Source organism: Neovison vison, chromosome 1 (assembly GCF_020171115.1).
Source record: "Neovison vison isolate M4711 chromosome 1, ASM_NN_V1, whole genome shotgun sequence".
In the NCBI taxonomy this organism is placed as follows: Eukaryota; Metazoa; Chordata; class Mammalia; order Carnivora; family Mustelidae; genus Neogale; species Neogale vison.
In genome coordinates, this window is record NC_058091.1 from 307,814,607 (window position 1) to 307,829,406 (window position 14,800).

At 36.2% G+C, this 14,800-nt stretch overlaps 1 protein-coding gene across 3 annotated transcripts in view; it reads left to right on the forward strand.

The window, feature by feature from the left end:
* CTNND2 (catenin delta 2) overlaps positions 1 to 14,800 on the forward strand; it is a 906,151-nt gene that overhangs the window by 155,054 nt on the left and 736,297 nt on the right. For all 3 annotated transcript variants that reach the window (XM_044233797.1, XM_044233772.1, XM_044233780.1), the window contains exon 2: positions 1,328 to 1,464. In XM_044233797.1, coding sequence (XP_044089732.1) covers positions 1,333 to 1,464 — 132 coding nt within the window. In that variant the 5' untranslated portion in view covers positions 1,328 to 1,332. The remainder of the gene's footprint in view (positions 1 to 1,327; positions 1,465 to 14,800) is intronic.

Below are 14,800 nucleotides of genomic sequence, written 5' to 3' on the forward strand. Positions count from 1 at the left end.
TATCTTTCCGTTCTTCTTGCTTTCTGCCCTTGTCCTCCTTACCCCCATCTCTAAAACCTTTCCTAATTAGAAGGGCTTGGCTTTAAGGCTGTGTTACCTGGCACACCATTTGTTAATATGTTTATCTAAATCCTTGTAATTACGAACTTGATCAAATACTGCATATGAAAGCAAGTTGAATACGAAACTGTACTTTCTTCCTGTCTTACTAACCCCACCACCATAATTATTTAAATCACTTTCTTTCATCCTGTTGGTATCCATATCCTAAAATACCTTCTGTTTTTTAGCCAAGGTTGCATTTTGCTATACTATGTTTAATTTGATCTTTACTCTTTGCTCACATCCTGCTTCCTAATACTATTTTCCCCAACCCTCCCATAAATTCTGTTTGTAACAGATTTATCTTTCCAATGCTGTTCTAATCCTCATTGGTAATATTATTAAAACAACTATTTAAAAGACAAAAACGAATCAAAACTAAGTTGGAATGTCCAATGAGAAAATTAGATGATCAGTCTTTTCATATATTTTAAGGAAAATTCTAGAATAGAGCCCTTTTCAATTAGCATTGCCCTAAATTATTAACTATTAACAAATGTATCACAGCACTGGGGTTTCTATGGAAGTTATGTTGCTTACTGTAAAACCCAGACTGCCCAGTTACAGTATAGTAGGAAATAGTTTTTAACTTTCACATAAGTCTGGTTCCTGGAGGGACATGTAATATGATAGCTTTACGCAAGAAAACAACTTTTTTTTCTTCCCAGACTTTTTTTGAAGAGTGATTTTGTAGAGTCCTGGTAAAAATTGTCCTCCGTTAATTATTATTTCCTCTGCTGATAAGCATCACTAGGTAATATTTGTATCAAGTAGTTTGGTCTTCCTGAGAAAGATGATAAGAAAAAGAATAACTTTTGGGATGCTGTTTTTAAGCTGTATCTGTCGGTTCATTTATGAATTGGGCTGCAGTAAAATGGTAGTTCAACTGGCTTTTTTTTTTTTTTTTTTTAGGCTCCGTACTTCTTCATTTCTTTACTCTTTCTCATTATCTTATGTGCCTTTTGCTTCTTATTATCTCTTCTTCCACTTATCTCAAATATAAAACACAGAGTTGTGCATAGATCCTGCAATTTGTTTGAGTTGATAGAGGAGAAGCCATTCTGTTTACTTGTATTGTTTCCTGTTCTGTAATGACGTCACTTGCTTTCTATGTAGTTCATGATTTTCGTTTTTTCTAAAGAGTACTGCTGAAAGTTACCTGATAGATACGTCTGGGTGCAGTGGCCACATCCTGTTGCACTAAGCATGTTCTTTTGCATTGCAGGAGCTATGCCTGTCCCAGACCAGCCTTCGTCAACCTCCGAGAAGACCAGCTCCCTGAGCCCTGGCCTGACCACCTCTAATGGGGATGGCTCCGAAACGGAAACCACCTCTGCCATCCTCGCCTCGGTCAAAGAACAGGTAGACACATTCCACTTTTGTGACCTACTTATGGGAATGTACGAGAAGTTGTTCTTGCAGATGAACAAGGATGACTCAGTGATGATAGAAGGAAATCATTATTTTCTCGCAGAATGTTGGTATTTCTTATAAAAATACTAAAATGGGACTATAATTGCTTTTGACTATGTTTTTATTCATGATTTAGGCAGTTTTCCTTGAAAAATATTCCATACCGGGGAAAGAACACTTAATAGTCAGAAATCCCTACTGGTGAAGTTTTGGTAGGTTTGGTGATGGACCTGACATTTAGTACAGTTCTAGGTATGAGGCCAAATAATTGGTCTTTAGGAAATATAAAGTCTAAAAAAAAAAAAAAAAAAGAAAGAAAAAGAAAAAAGAAAGTCTAATCAACAACCAAAATAAATCCAGAAGTATGAAAAATTAGTCTGGTGAGAGCAGATGAATACTATGTTGGGTCAAGGAAAATTGGTCTTTCTAGTGTTTCTGAGATAGTTCTGGAAGAATGCATTTTAGAATTTTTCCTATAAAATGAATTGCAGTCTGAGTAGTTCTTCCTCCAACATTACTTTGGCCTTATAAATGGCTAAGTAAGTAAAATCTGAAGTCTTGGATTTAAAAAACAATTTTCTTAAAAGTCATGTTTCTTGTAAATAAAAGGTTATGGTAAATAATCAAAGAAAGCTGGAAAATCAAGATTTTTATTTTTCACTTCTTTTAGCATGGGCCGGAATATAAATCCTAATTTCAAAAAAAATTAAGAAATCATCCTGTGTGTGGGGTTATATGACTCAAGGGTGTGAATAAGCAACAGCACTGGTCAGGCTATCAACAGAGAAGCTGAGGGAGGATCCACTGACAAGGGGATCAATGATGCTGTCAGTCAAATGTTTGTCACCAGGGAAGGAAGTGTGTTGCTAAGTAGGGACACAAAGGAAAGCTGAATAGAGTAATTGGATAATCTGGTTTGTGAAAATGGTCAATAAGTAGGGAACAGGCTGTATTGCTGGATTAGTTTGCTTCCAGAAACCCACTCATGCATGTTTGCTGATTATGTTTGAGGGGAAATAGAAGGAAGGAGCAAAGATTCGTGCCAGTTCCCGTACTCAAGATACCCCTTTGTTCAAGTTGGTTTGTGGTATGGTTACTTTCTCATATATCTAGAAGTCTTGCTGGGCCACTAACTTAAGAGTACGGACAAAAAGTAAGACAGGAGGAATAAATTTAATAAGAAAATGACAAGACCTATCTGATGACAACTGTAACATTTTTTTCAAAAGACATAAAGTAATTAAGAATAAATGACAAAGCATACTATGATCCTGTGTAGAAAAGCGTGGTTACCATGATAATGTTACGCTCCCAAATTTAGATAAAAACTTTAGGCTGTTGTAATAAGATCTTGTGGCTGATTGTTTCTTTGGCAAACTGGATCAAACTATTTTAAAGATCGTGTGGGAGCATAAATCTATGAGAGTTACAAGGAAATTTTAATAGAGAGATTTTATCTTACGATTCTCAACACTGTAGTGTCCAGTTGGCCCAAAGTGGAAAGAATGCTCTCTCTGTAGGACATAACTGAGGGTTCAGAATCACAAGGACATATTCAACATAAAATGGTAGAAAAAAATAGGCCAAGAGAAAATATGTGCCAAAATATGACAAAGTGTTGATATAATTAATATATTAATGCTTCCTAATGTTGATGGGAAAAAAATGAAAAAAGCAAAATAACAGAATAGAAAACTAGGCAAAAAATGTGAACAGTAGTTCCCTGAAAAAAAATGGAAAAAACCAATGACTATATGGAAATGTTTTCTACTCTACTAATCAGAGATATAAAATTCAAGATGAAAATATGATTTTCTTTGTTCTACCAAATAGACAAGCCTTAAAAAAATAGTATATATTATAATCTAACTAAAGTTTGAGGAAATGCACATTCTTTGTCATTCCATATGAGAATGTGCAGTGCTGTAATCTTTGTTTAAAATGGTATATTGCTATGAACTGGCATTTACAGTGTTCAGTAACCTTTGATTAGTCATGCTTAGACATATGTAGTATAGAAATGGGTTATTTTGACCATAAGATTTTATGTATATGGATGTTTTACTTCAAAATTATCTTGGATAGAAAAAAAGGAGAATAATATTGATTGATGAAGAATTGAAAAAAATATATCTTTCACATAAAGCTATGTCCTTCTTATATAGTTATTAATAAAAATGAGTTAGAGCTATATATTACACCTTTGAAAAATTTATATTATCCTGTTTTTAAAAGACAATAGTAAATATTTTGTGTTGTTTACCATGTTTATAAACATCTAGACAAGTGTAGGAGAAAATAAATCAAACTGTTAACATTGGTTACTGTACATGCATAGAATTAGATGGAAGTAGGAGTGGGCAGAGGGTATAGAGGACAGGGAAGACAATCCAAAATGGGAGAAAGAACTGGGAGACTGGAACACCTACCAGTTGGATTTGGATAATAGGAAATACCACGTGAGCTGAGATAGCGTTATCTGTAGTTGAAAGAGTGGATGAGCTGCTTACAGTAAAAATACATTACTGTGAATAAAATGGCCTCCCCAAATCGTTGATGAGAATTTAATAAAAACTTACTGTGAAGAGTTTTTTCTTTTAATTAGAATAGGTCCATTGTCCATTTTTGGTCTGAAAGGTGAGATTCCTTGTGGCCGGTAACTAACATGAGCAGGCATGAAAGCCTGTTCCGGAAACTGAGTAGAGCAGCTTGAGGCATCTGCATTAGAGGCCCAGGCATGAGGTTTTGTGGGCAGCATCTGCCCAGGTGAAGGCAAAATCAACGAGTAGGTATGTCCCTGGGCGTCAATGGAGTAGCCTACTGCAGACAAGCAATATTTTCCTTCCCTGGAGATTTTGTCCAAAACTATTCTTAAGGTTTCCATCATGTCTTTTCCTGAGGTCTAGACTACTATCTATGGAACTAAAGCTAAGTTAAATATATTTGAAAAAAAAAATAGCTGAGATGAAAGAAAAGCAACTTTAAAAGTTAATATCTTTTATGATTTTAAATGATTATATACATAATATATTTATAAAATTTCTCATCTGAATATAGCTTGCCTGGTCCTTTTTAGGTGCTAATGAGAAGTAGCTTTTTTTGACTAAAAATTCTATTTCTTAAGTTAGAGGAGTTCAAGGAAGAAATTTTAAGGCATCACTCTTTTGTCCTACCCTGGTCCTGTCTTGGGTACCAGCTCTGTGGGAGAGAAGTCATTTTCTATCAGAGGAGGCATATATTCTGAGCTAACTGCCAAGTAATAGGTTGGATAATTTATTTACTCATGCATTAAATGTATTGAGCACTTTATATATGCAAAGTACAATAGAGGATAATAAAGGAAGTACATGTATAAAGAAAACTCAGTTTGATAGTTTATTGAAATACATTGTTATGACTAAGAACTTAAGTTTTTAGGCAGGCAGTTAACATTGCATAGAAATAAATTCTGGTTTATAACCACAGAATGAACTTAATTTATGACAAGCCCTAAGTCATGAAATGCATCAGCATGACATGTATGGTGTGACTGAGATATTTGCAAACCGAGTCCTAGAGTCCTTCAAACCAGCAACCATGGCTTGCTCAATGAAAAGGTGTTTGTTGATTTTTTTTTCTTTGTTCTAATTTCCCATCTTGATTGCTTTTTTTTTTTTGATTGCTTTTTAACTGGTGAATTTTACACTTTTATATCAACAGAAATAGAACCATGATTTATGTTACATTCTTTAGGTAATTTTCTGTATTTCAGACATATCTGTCTCACTTCCAAGTTACCATTAAGAGAGAAGAGCCTAATTCCTTTTTCCTCTCCTGTGAGTGTCCTTCACCAGCAGAGGAGGGGAGGATGGAGGTCAGGCATGTGGTGTCTCTGGTCACATGATTTGGATAAATAACTAAGAGGGGTGATTGAAACTATAAACAGCTGCCGATAAGATGGGGTGGCTTAAAGGGGTAAAAATGGTGAAGGGATTCTATTTTAAGGATGGGAGATATCCCTATGGTGATGACAGTGACCCATAGAAAGAGAAATTAATGATGTTCTAGAAAGGAGGAATAATTTCGGGGTGAAAAGTCACCAAGTAGCTGAGAGCAAATGGGACCCAGTGTATCAGTGGAGAGAGTGGCTTTTGGGACAAAGACAGTTCATCCAGGAGAATGGGAGAGAGGCAAAAAAGTACATGGTCTTAGGTCCACAGGCCGCTTGGGGTTGGAAACTCTTACCCCTCTCATCAGATGGGCACAGTCACCTTGTTTGAGTTGGACCTGTTGGGAGTCTGAGGTGAGCTGGGCTGAGCAGAGATGGAGGGGGAGAGATTGAAGGTGAGGGATGCAAGACAGTGTTTATAATGATGGATCTTGGAATCGAAAGGGCGTGGAAGTAGGTCAAAGAAAACTTGGTAGGGACAGCGCATTCGCAGTGCGTGTGTATCGATTGTGATAGCTTGGGAGATTTGTGCTTAAAATCCAGAATTTAAAAGTAATTATTGTTAATGTTGAGACCTAGATTATGCCTCTGGGAGATGAGATCAAAATGAGGAAAGAGAGAAACCTTGTTGACTTTATGAAAGAGGTGGTGAGTGACGATGAGGCCAGAACAGTGGTGATGAGCAGTGAAGCCCTCCAGTCGCCCTCGGTGGGGAGGGGACCCTGATGTTGCCATGTGCCTGTGAGAAGCACACTGAAGTCGGCTTGTGGGTGGTGTGGGAGCACACATCCTGATCTTCACTCGTGTGTTTTCATTGTTTTCACTGTTACAATGTTGGTCTGTACTTCGAGACAGGAATTTACATTCTCTTACATTATGTACCCTTTGTCTTTGTATTTTTGTCTTAAATCAACATGGTGCTCTTTTGCTCTTAAGAAAACCATGACTTTCCTAGAAAATATTTATTTCATAATAATATTTCTTCCCCTTCAGTTGACCATTGTTTGGTTTGATCATCACATATTTCTAAAATTGGCATCTAAGCAATCTTCTTACATAAGCTAGAAAAATTATGGGGCATTTTAAGAAAACTTTAGAGCTCATATGGTTTAGTGACATTTATAAATTATTGTAGCCCAGATAAATGCATTTTTTGGGTAATGATTCTACCAGCAGAGTTCCTTTAATTATTTAATTATTTTTTTTATTTATTTTTATTTAAATTCAATTAGCTAATGTATAAGACATCATTAGTTTCAGATGTACAAGTCAATAACTCATCAGTTGCATACAACCACCCAATGCTCATCACATCACATGCCGTCCTACAGTCCATCACCCAGTTATCTCATCCCCCCACCCACCTCTGCTCCAGCAAGCCTTAGTTTGTTCCTATTGTTAAGAGTGTCTCACGGTTTGTCTCTCTCTCTCTGATTACTTCCCGTTCAGTTTTCCCTCCTTTTGCTTATGGTCCTTTGCACCGTTTCTTATATTCCACATGTGAGTAAAACCATATGATATTTGTCTTTCTCCGATTGACTTATTTCACTCAGTTCCATCCAAGTCAACGTAAATGATAAGTATTCATCCTTTCTGATGGCTGAATAATATTCCATTGTGTGTATCTGTACCACATCTTCTTTATCCACTCATCTGTCTGTGGTCAGCATGGCTCTTTCCGTAGTTTATCTATTGTGGACATTGCTGTTATAAACATTGGGTTGCCCGTGTCCCTTCAGATCATTACATTTGTATCTTTGTGATAAATACCTAGTAATGCAATTGCTGAGTTGTAGGGTAGTGCTATTTTCAACTTTTTGAGGAACCTCCATACTGTTTGCTAGAGTGGCTGCCCAGCTTGCATTCCCACCAACAGTGTAGGAGGGTTCCCCTTTCTTCTCAGCCTCGCCAACCTTTACTATTTCCTGACTTGTTAATTTTAGCCATTCAGACTGATGTGAGGTGGTATCTTACTGTGGTTTTGATTTGTATTCCCCTGATGCCATGTGATTTTGAGCATTTATTTTAGTGTCTGTTAGCCATTTGTATGTCTTCTTTGGAGAAATATCTGTTCATGTTGTCTGCCTGTTTCTTGACTGGATTATTTGGTTTTGGGTGTTGAGTTTCTTAAGTTCTTTATAGATCTTGGATATTAGTCCTTTATCTGATATGTCATTTGCACATATCTTCTCCCATTCCATAGGTTGCCTTTTATTTATTTATTTATTTATTTATTTATTTATTTTTGATTTGATTTTATTTTTTCAGTGTTCCAAGATTCATTGTTTATGCACCACACCCACTGCTCCCTGCAATACAGGTCCTCCTCAATACCCCTTAGGCTCTCCCAACCTCCCACTCCTCTCCCCTCCAAGACCTTCAGTTTGTTTCTCAGAGTCCACAGTCTCTCATAGTTTGTCTCCCCCTCTGATTTCCCCCAATTCACTTTTCCTTTCCTTCTCCTAATGTCCTCCATGTTATTCCTTATGCTTCACAAGTGAAGTGAAACCATATGATAATTGACTTTCTCTGCTTGACTTATTTCACTCAGCATAATCTCCTCTAGTCCCATCCATGTTGATACAAAAGTTGGGGATTCATCCTTTCTTATGGAGGCATAATATTCCAATATATATATGGACCATATCTTCTTTATCCATTTGAAGGGCATCTTGACTCTTTCCAGAGTTTGGCGACTGTGGCCATTGCTGCTGTGAGCATTGGGGTACACATGTTCCTTCTTCTCACTGCATCTGTATTTTGGGGGTAAATAGGTTGCCTTTAGTTTTGTTGGTTGCTTCCTTTGCTGTGCAGAAGCTTTTCATCTCGATGAAGTCCCGATAGTTCATTTTTGCTTTTGTTTCCCCTGCCTTTGGAGATGTGTCTAGCAAGAAGTTGCTGTGGTCAAAGAGGTCATGGCCTGTGTTTTCCTCTAGGATTTTGATGGATTCGTGTCTCACATTTAGGTCTTTCACCAATTTTGAGTTTATTTTTGTGTATGATTTAAGGAAATGTTCCACTTTCATTCTTCTGTATGTTCCACTTTCATTCTTCTGTATATGGCTATCCAATTTTCCCAGCACCACTTGTTGAAGAGGCTGTCCCTTTTCCATTGGATGTTCTTTCCTGCTTTGTTGAAAATTAGTTGACCAGAGAGTTGAGGGTCAATTCTGGGTTCTCTATTTTCTTCCATTGATCTATGTGTCTGTTTTTGTGCCAGTATCATACTGTCTTGATGATTACAGCTCTGGTGACTAATCCTTTTTAAAGTACTGTTGGATCCTATTGGCTAATATCTTGGTGAGAATTTTTGCATCCATGTTCATCAGGGATATCGGTCTATAGTTCTCCTTTTTAGTGAAGTCTTTGTCTGGTTTTGGGATCAAAGTAATGCTGGCCTCATAGAATGAGTAGGGAAATTTTCTTTCCATTTCAGTTTTTTTGAAACAGCTTCCAAAGACTAGGTAATAGTTCTTTAAATGTTTGGTAAAGTTCCCCTGGGAAGACATTCAGCCGTGGGCTCTTGTTTGTTGCAAGATTTTTGATGACTGCTTCAATTTCCTTGCTTGTTATGGATCTGTTCACCTTTTCTATTTCTTCCTGTTTCAGTTTTGGTAGTTTATACATTTCTAGGAATGCATCCATTTCTTCCAGATTGCCTAATTTGTTGGCATATAATTGCTCATAATATGTTCTTAAAATTGTTTGTATTTCCTTGGTTTTGGTCGTGATCTCTTCTCTTTCATTCATGATTTTATTAATTTGGGTCCCCAAAGTACATTTATTAGTGAATACATTAAATAGAAATTTCTAGGCATATAACACTGTATGCAAATATGTCATTTCATTGTATTTGTTTGGTACATGTCAACTATGTGCATAGAACTATGTTATCAGATTGTCAGATGTCAACTATATGCATAGGACTATGTTTCCCTGTGTGATAGATACATAGATTTGAAGTTTGCCTTCAACTATTTAGCAATAAAGTTAAAAATATGTGACACTTACATATAAAATATTTTTTAAAATTGTAGATGAAATTTTGAGAAAATTCTCTAGTCCATTTACTTAAAAACTCCAGGTGCTATATATTGATAAAAACATTCCTTCAGTCGATAGTATTTATAACCCTTGACACTCTATTGCTACAGTAACTTCTCTTGTTCCCTACATTCCATGAGAACTGCAGTCAAGTTCTTGATTTTAGAAGAATTTTTGGGTGCCATTTTTTTAAACCATCAGTGACTTCTAGGTAATAAAATAGAAATTTTCTTGCTTTTAATCACTTCTCTTATTATACTTAATAAAGGAAAATAAGAGTAAAGGCATTTCTGAGCTCCCACTATGGGCAAAACTACTGCACAGAATACTTTACATATGTTATATCACGTGAAAGCATTAAGAAAGCATTTTTAAAAATTCATCTTACATAAAATCTAAAGAAATCTTGATAATTTACATCAGCTCATGGTAAAGATAGTGTACCTTTATTTTTATATAGCTTCTAAATTTATAATTTTTAAGTTTCATTAGTTCTGTATAGAAAGAATTTGATTGGGAAGGAGCATATTATAAAATGCTCCTTTAATTAGTCTTCTTCCAGTGTCACATGTCACTGCCACATCTTTCAGCATTATTATTGCCACTGTAATGTGCAACAATAGTTTCTGATAAAGCCATGTGGAAAATGACCTATAACTATTAATCAGTTTCCAAACTATGTCTTGGAAAAGCATTTCATGAAAGTAATGACAAAATTACCAGCCATGAAAAAGAAGAAATTAAATCACCTTTAGGAAAGGTCAAGAAGATAGGGAGGGATTATCTGCAAAGACTAGTGAACTTTATATTCATTTAGTCAGAGAAAAAAGAATTATATTTATTGTAGTACCACAAGTTGAACTCTTTCTGTATATTAAAATTGAAATAAGAATTGCTTGATGATTTTTGAATTTATTTCTTAAAATAAATCCTTGAATATCTTTTTTTTGTTTTTCATGGAAGAAAAGCATGTAGTGTTTCCCTTCCTTTCATTGTTAGAACATGAACTATGGTGGGAACTGTGGGGGCCTTTTTCGGGAGGTGGACTGAGATAGGAAGGTGTAAGCTAGGAGTCTGTAGAGCTGGGTGTTGGTAGAAGGTGTGGTTTGGAACAAGGAAGGGCAGATCTCAGAGTCAATAAGGATCAGAAAGCTTTGTAGAGATCCCATACACAGACAGGGTGCAGATGACTGACCAAACTGGGTCTTTAGACTGGCAGCAAAACAAAGAAAGAAACCAAGTGGTGTGTGTAGAACCGAGGAACTCCAAGTAGGAGGTGATGACTGGAAACTACAGCAAAACAAAGAAAGAAACCTAGTGGTGTATGTAGAACCGAGGAGCTCCAAGTAGGAAGAAAAGGGAGTGATCAGGAGGCAGCAGAGTGATGGAATCTGGTGCCTGTGTTTCTTTGTGGATTCCGGATCTTTTGCACCACAGAGGTGATGACTGGAAACTACAGATAAAGGAGCAATAAGGATCCTAAGCTGCTTGTGGAAGATCTTGGAATTAGTGCCAGGAGTTCTAGTGATGAGTGAAGAATTCTCTAATTGTAGATGGACCGTCTCCCTCCCTTCCTCTCCTCACCTGCCATGCTTTTTATACTTATTCCGTTCTTGCCTATAAGTTATTTTGAATTTTTTCCTAAAACTTAATTTTTTCTTAAAATTTGACTTTGTAAGTCTTCTCAAGATACATGTATACTTATTCACCTTTTTAATCACCCCAAATTCTATTCCAAGAATTAGTTCACTTGAATGCTATCTGCTGTCTTCTCTTTGAAGCTATTAGGAGTTGGGTTTTCTAGGGACTGGAGGCTATGACGGGAAAAATAAAAATGGGCTTAGCTTTTATATACTAAATTAGAAGATAAGATTTTCATATGTGGGGTTTTATGACATGACCTAAGAGTGCATTTCTAGTGCCTTTTTTATATTTAGCATTAGAGTTCATTGCTAAATATTCTTATATGGGAATGCCGGGGTGGCTTAGTCATTAAGTGTCTGCCTTCTGCTCAGCTTATGATCCCAGGGTGTTGGGATCCAGCCCTGCATTGGGCTCCCTACTCAGCAGGAAGCCTGCTTCTCTCTCTCCCACTCCTCCTGCTTGTGTTCCCTCTCTCGAAGTCTCTCTCTCTGTCAAATAAATAAATAGAATTCTAAAAAAAAAGTCATATATGAAATCTTATTTCTTTAAATGATATTAAATATATTATGTTAAATATTACACATAATATTAAATATGTTATTAAAATATTCTTATAAATATAGTTTGAAAATTTCTACAAATTTTTCCATTACAAAGTAATTTTATGCGCATTGTGAAAATGTCTAAGAACTCAGTAAGGAATGAAGATAAAAATTTTATTTAAAAGTAATATGGCAGCTAGAGGTTGTGGCAAATATTTGGAAAGAGTTCCTTCTAAGATTTTTATATGAATATATAATTATTTGTACAAAATCTTTATTTTCCTTTATAAATATTTTATACTTCTTTGTGCACTTAATACTATATCAAGAGTATTTTTTCTTATCACTATTATATTAAAACCTTTTTTAATGGCTACATATGTAGATACACTGTGAGTTATTTAGCATTATAATTTTATTGAACTTTTCTATCCTTGTTGATCTGTTAAGTTGATTCAATTTTCTAAGAATGAAACAAAAATGACATGTCGTACTTCCTTGCACGTAAATCATTGGGTCTGCTTTGACAGAAGTTGCCTGGAGTGAAGTTTTGAGAAAGAGTTTAAAGACCCTTACAAACTCACTGGGAAAATATGTCATAATTAGTTACTGATAAGAGCCATGGGCAGGACATATGAAGCAGGAGCTCCAGGGGTATAATCGTCAGTGCCTGTGCACAGGGTTTGCACAGAGTAGGAAATTGACAAGTAGAATGTACTAGAGGGAATAAATAGGGAAAACATGTTTAGTATTCAAAATAACTATACCAAATATGGTAGAGATAGTGAAGACAAACATAGAAAATACTATAGGACAGAGGAAACATTATTAAATAGTATCTCAAAATAACAAAAATGGTCTTAAAAAGGTTAGATACTAAATTTCCTTAGAATGTTACTATTCTTATAAAATATACATGACCTATTTCTGTAAACTAAGTAAAACTTATTTCATCAGAAATATAATTAAATAATGACTTTTATTCAGTATCTTCTGTTTATGACCAAAGAAACTCAAACTTTAAAAAAAAATTTAGTTCATTTACCTAAAGCCATATAAGAAATTACCACTTAAGTTAAATGAGAAAATTAGCCTATTTTATTCTGAATCCAGTGCTCTTTTCACTAAACTACACTCTCCCGTAATTTAATAATAGGCTTCAATATATTGTCTAATAATTTTCACAAGAGAAACATTTCTTTATGAACAAGGTTTGCCGATGTCAAGTTCATTGATGTCCCTGCCTGTGTAAGCTCCTATTTAACTAGGAAAAGAGAGGCAGATAAGTTCCTATCAATTTGATCTCCAATTAAATTTTGGCATCTGAAGGAATCATTAATGAGACTCTAAACAAAAAGAATTCTAGGAACTTAACACACCTCACTGTTAGTTCATGTCTGTAGAGGAAGTGCGGTAGGAAAGGGGTACCGTGAGCTGACTGCCACAACATTGTTTTCATTGGATGTTCTGTTTCCGAGAGTCAGTGGCGTGGTGGGAAGTTCTCTCCAGCATGCTTCAGCGATGCAGGTAAACACGCCCGTGGCAGCGCAGCTATCACTCACCGTGGTCATTAAAGGAAATGTGCAAGTTCTTGTCCCAGTCTCTAAATGAGCTGGCTCTATGGCCTGCTGCTGTTAAAGGAAAAAAAAAAAAAAAAAAAAAAAAAAAAAAGGAAAGATCAGCATCTTTCTCTTTGATGTCAAGTTCTGACTTTCCATTCTGCTTATCGTCTCCAGAAGTAGCTGGCCACTTGCCTAATTACTAGGAGAGGGAAGGGCTCAATATTAAAATATAAAAAACAAATGAACAGAAGTCCCTTTGGACAGGTCATCCTCAGCATTTCGTAGCCAATACTAAGTAGCTACATTCAGCCCCTCAGTAAATTTAGTTACCTGCGGGTGAGTTTGCAGCTTGCACATCCTAGAAGGTCTGCTCAATGAAGAAGTTTTATGTTCAAAATGGAAACTTAAAGTTCTGCAAAATTCAATCCAAGATTCTTTCATAATTGCAGGCAAGTCTGTTCTATTTTGGGAAGTAGAACTCTTGAGGTGTCAAACAGAGGTGTTTAAGTCTCTGAGTTGATTCCAAGTTCTTAGAGTACACGTGGAACCCTGTAGGTCAGCACTCGCACCCATCACCTCTGTGCAGACAAAAAATCAGCTTCGTACTGAGCCTACCCGTTAGCAAATAGAGACACTTTTAATAAATGATACCACATACTCTAAATACTTGTCAGAAGCCTGCAATTACCTGCTGCAGACCTCCTGTCAAAAGCCGGAGGCAATTTATTCTTAAAATTAATAACCTAGATTGTAAATTCTTTCTATTTTGGGAACTCTGCCCGTAACAGGAACAGCATCTCAGCCCTCCCTGGGAATGCCTTCCAAAAACATTTGGCTTTAATAACACTGCAGCAGTATGATGACTCTGTCTTTATGGAGACCCGAGATAAGAGATCACCATCCTGGGAGCTTTTCTGGATTGTGTGAAACCTGATACTGGGAACCCTTCTCACACTGTTGTCACTTGACTTAATGGAAATGAAATATTTTAGAATCACACACATACTCCTACTATGAAAATAGTGATGATAACAGTAGCAGTGATAATTACTAAAAATTATAATTCTTTTTCTGAAAAACACCTAATTAGTTAAACGATGGAGCAGGTCTATGGCTGGTTCTCCCTTCCTTACTGTCGCATCGCTGGCCCCCCAGAATGGTGTCAGACACAGAATAGGAGTCCAAAGTATTTGTGTTGAGGGGATGAGTTCACTAAGGAATTTACTGTGTTTTTCTGTTTCATTTCAGCTAAAAAGCGAATGTTCTGCTTAATCATCATAAAAAGCTTTAGTTGTGTGGTACAAAGTCTTATCTCCATTGTTGCGTTGTTCATATTCTTTACCTTTATTTTCATGGTCGTGTTGGGTTTGTGTCTTTCCCTTTGAGCTTCCTGAGTCTCATTTCAGAATTAGCTATTCACTTTGATGAATCCCAAGTTCCCTGATTGCAATTTCTTCTATAAACAACCCAAACTGAAACTCATTTAATCAAGTGGAATGTCATATATTCATTTTAAGATGAGGGATATTGGGTGCCTGGGTGGCTCAGTGGGTTAAGCCGCTGCC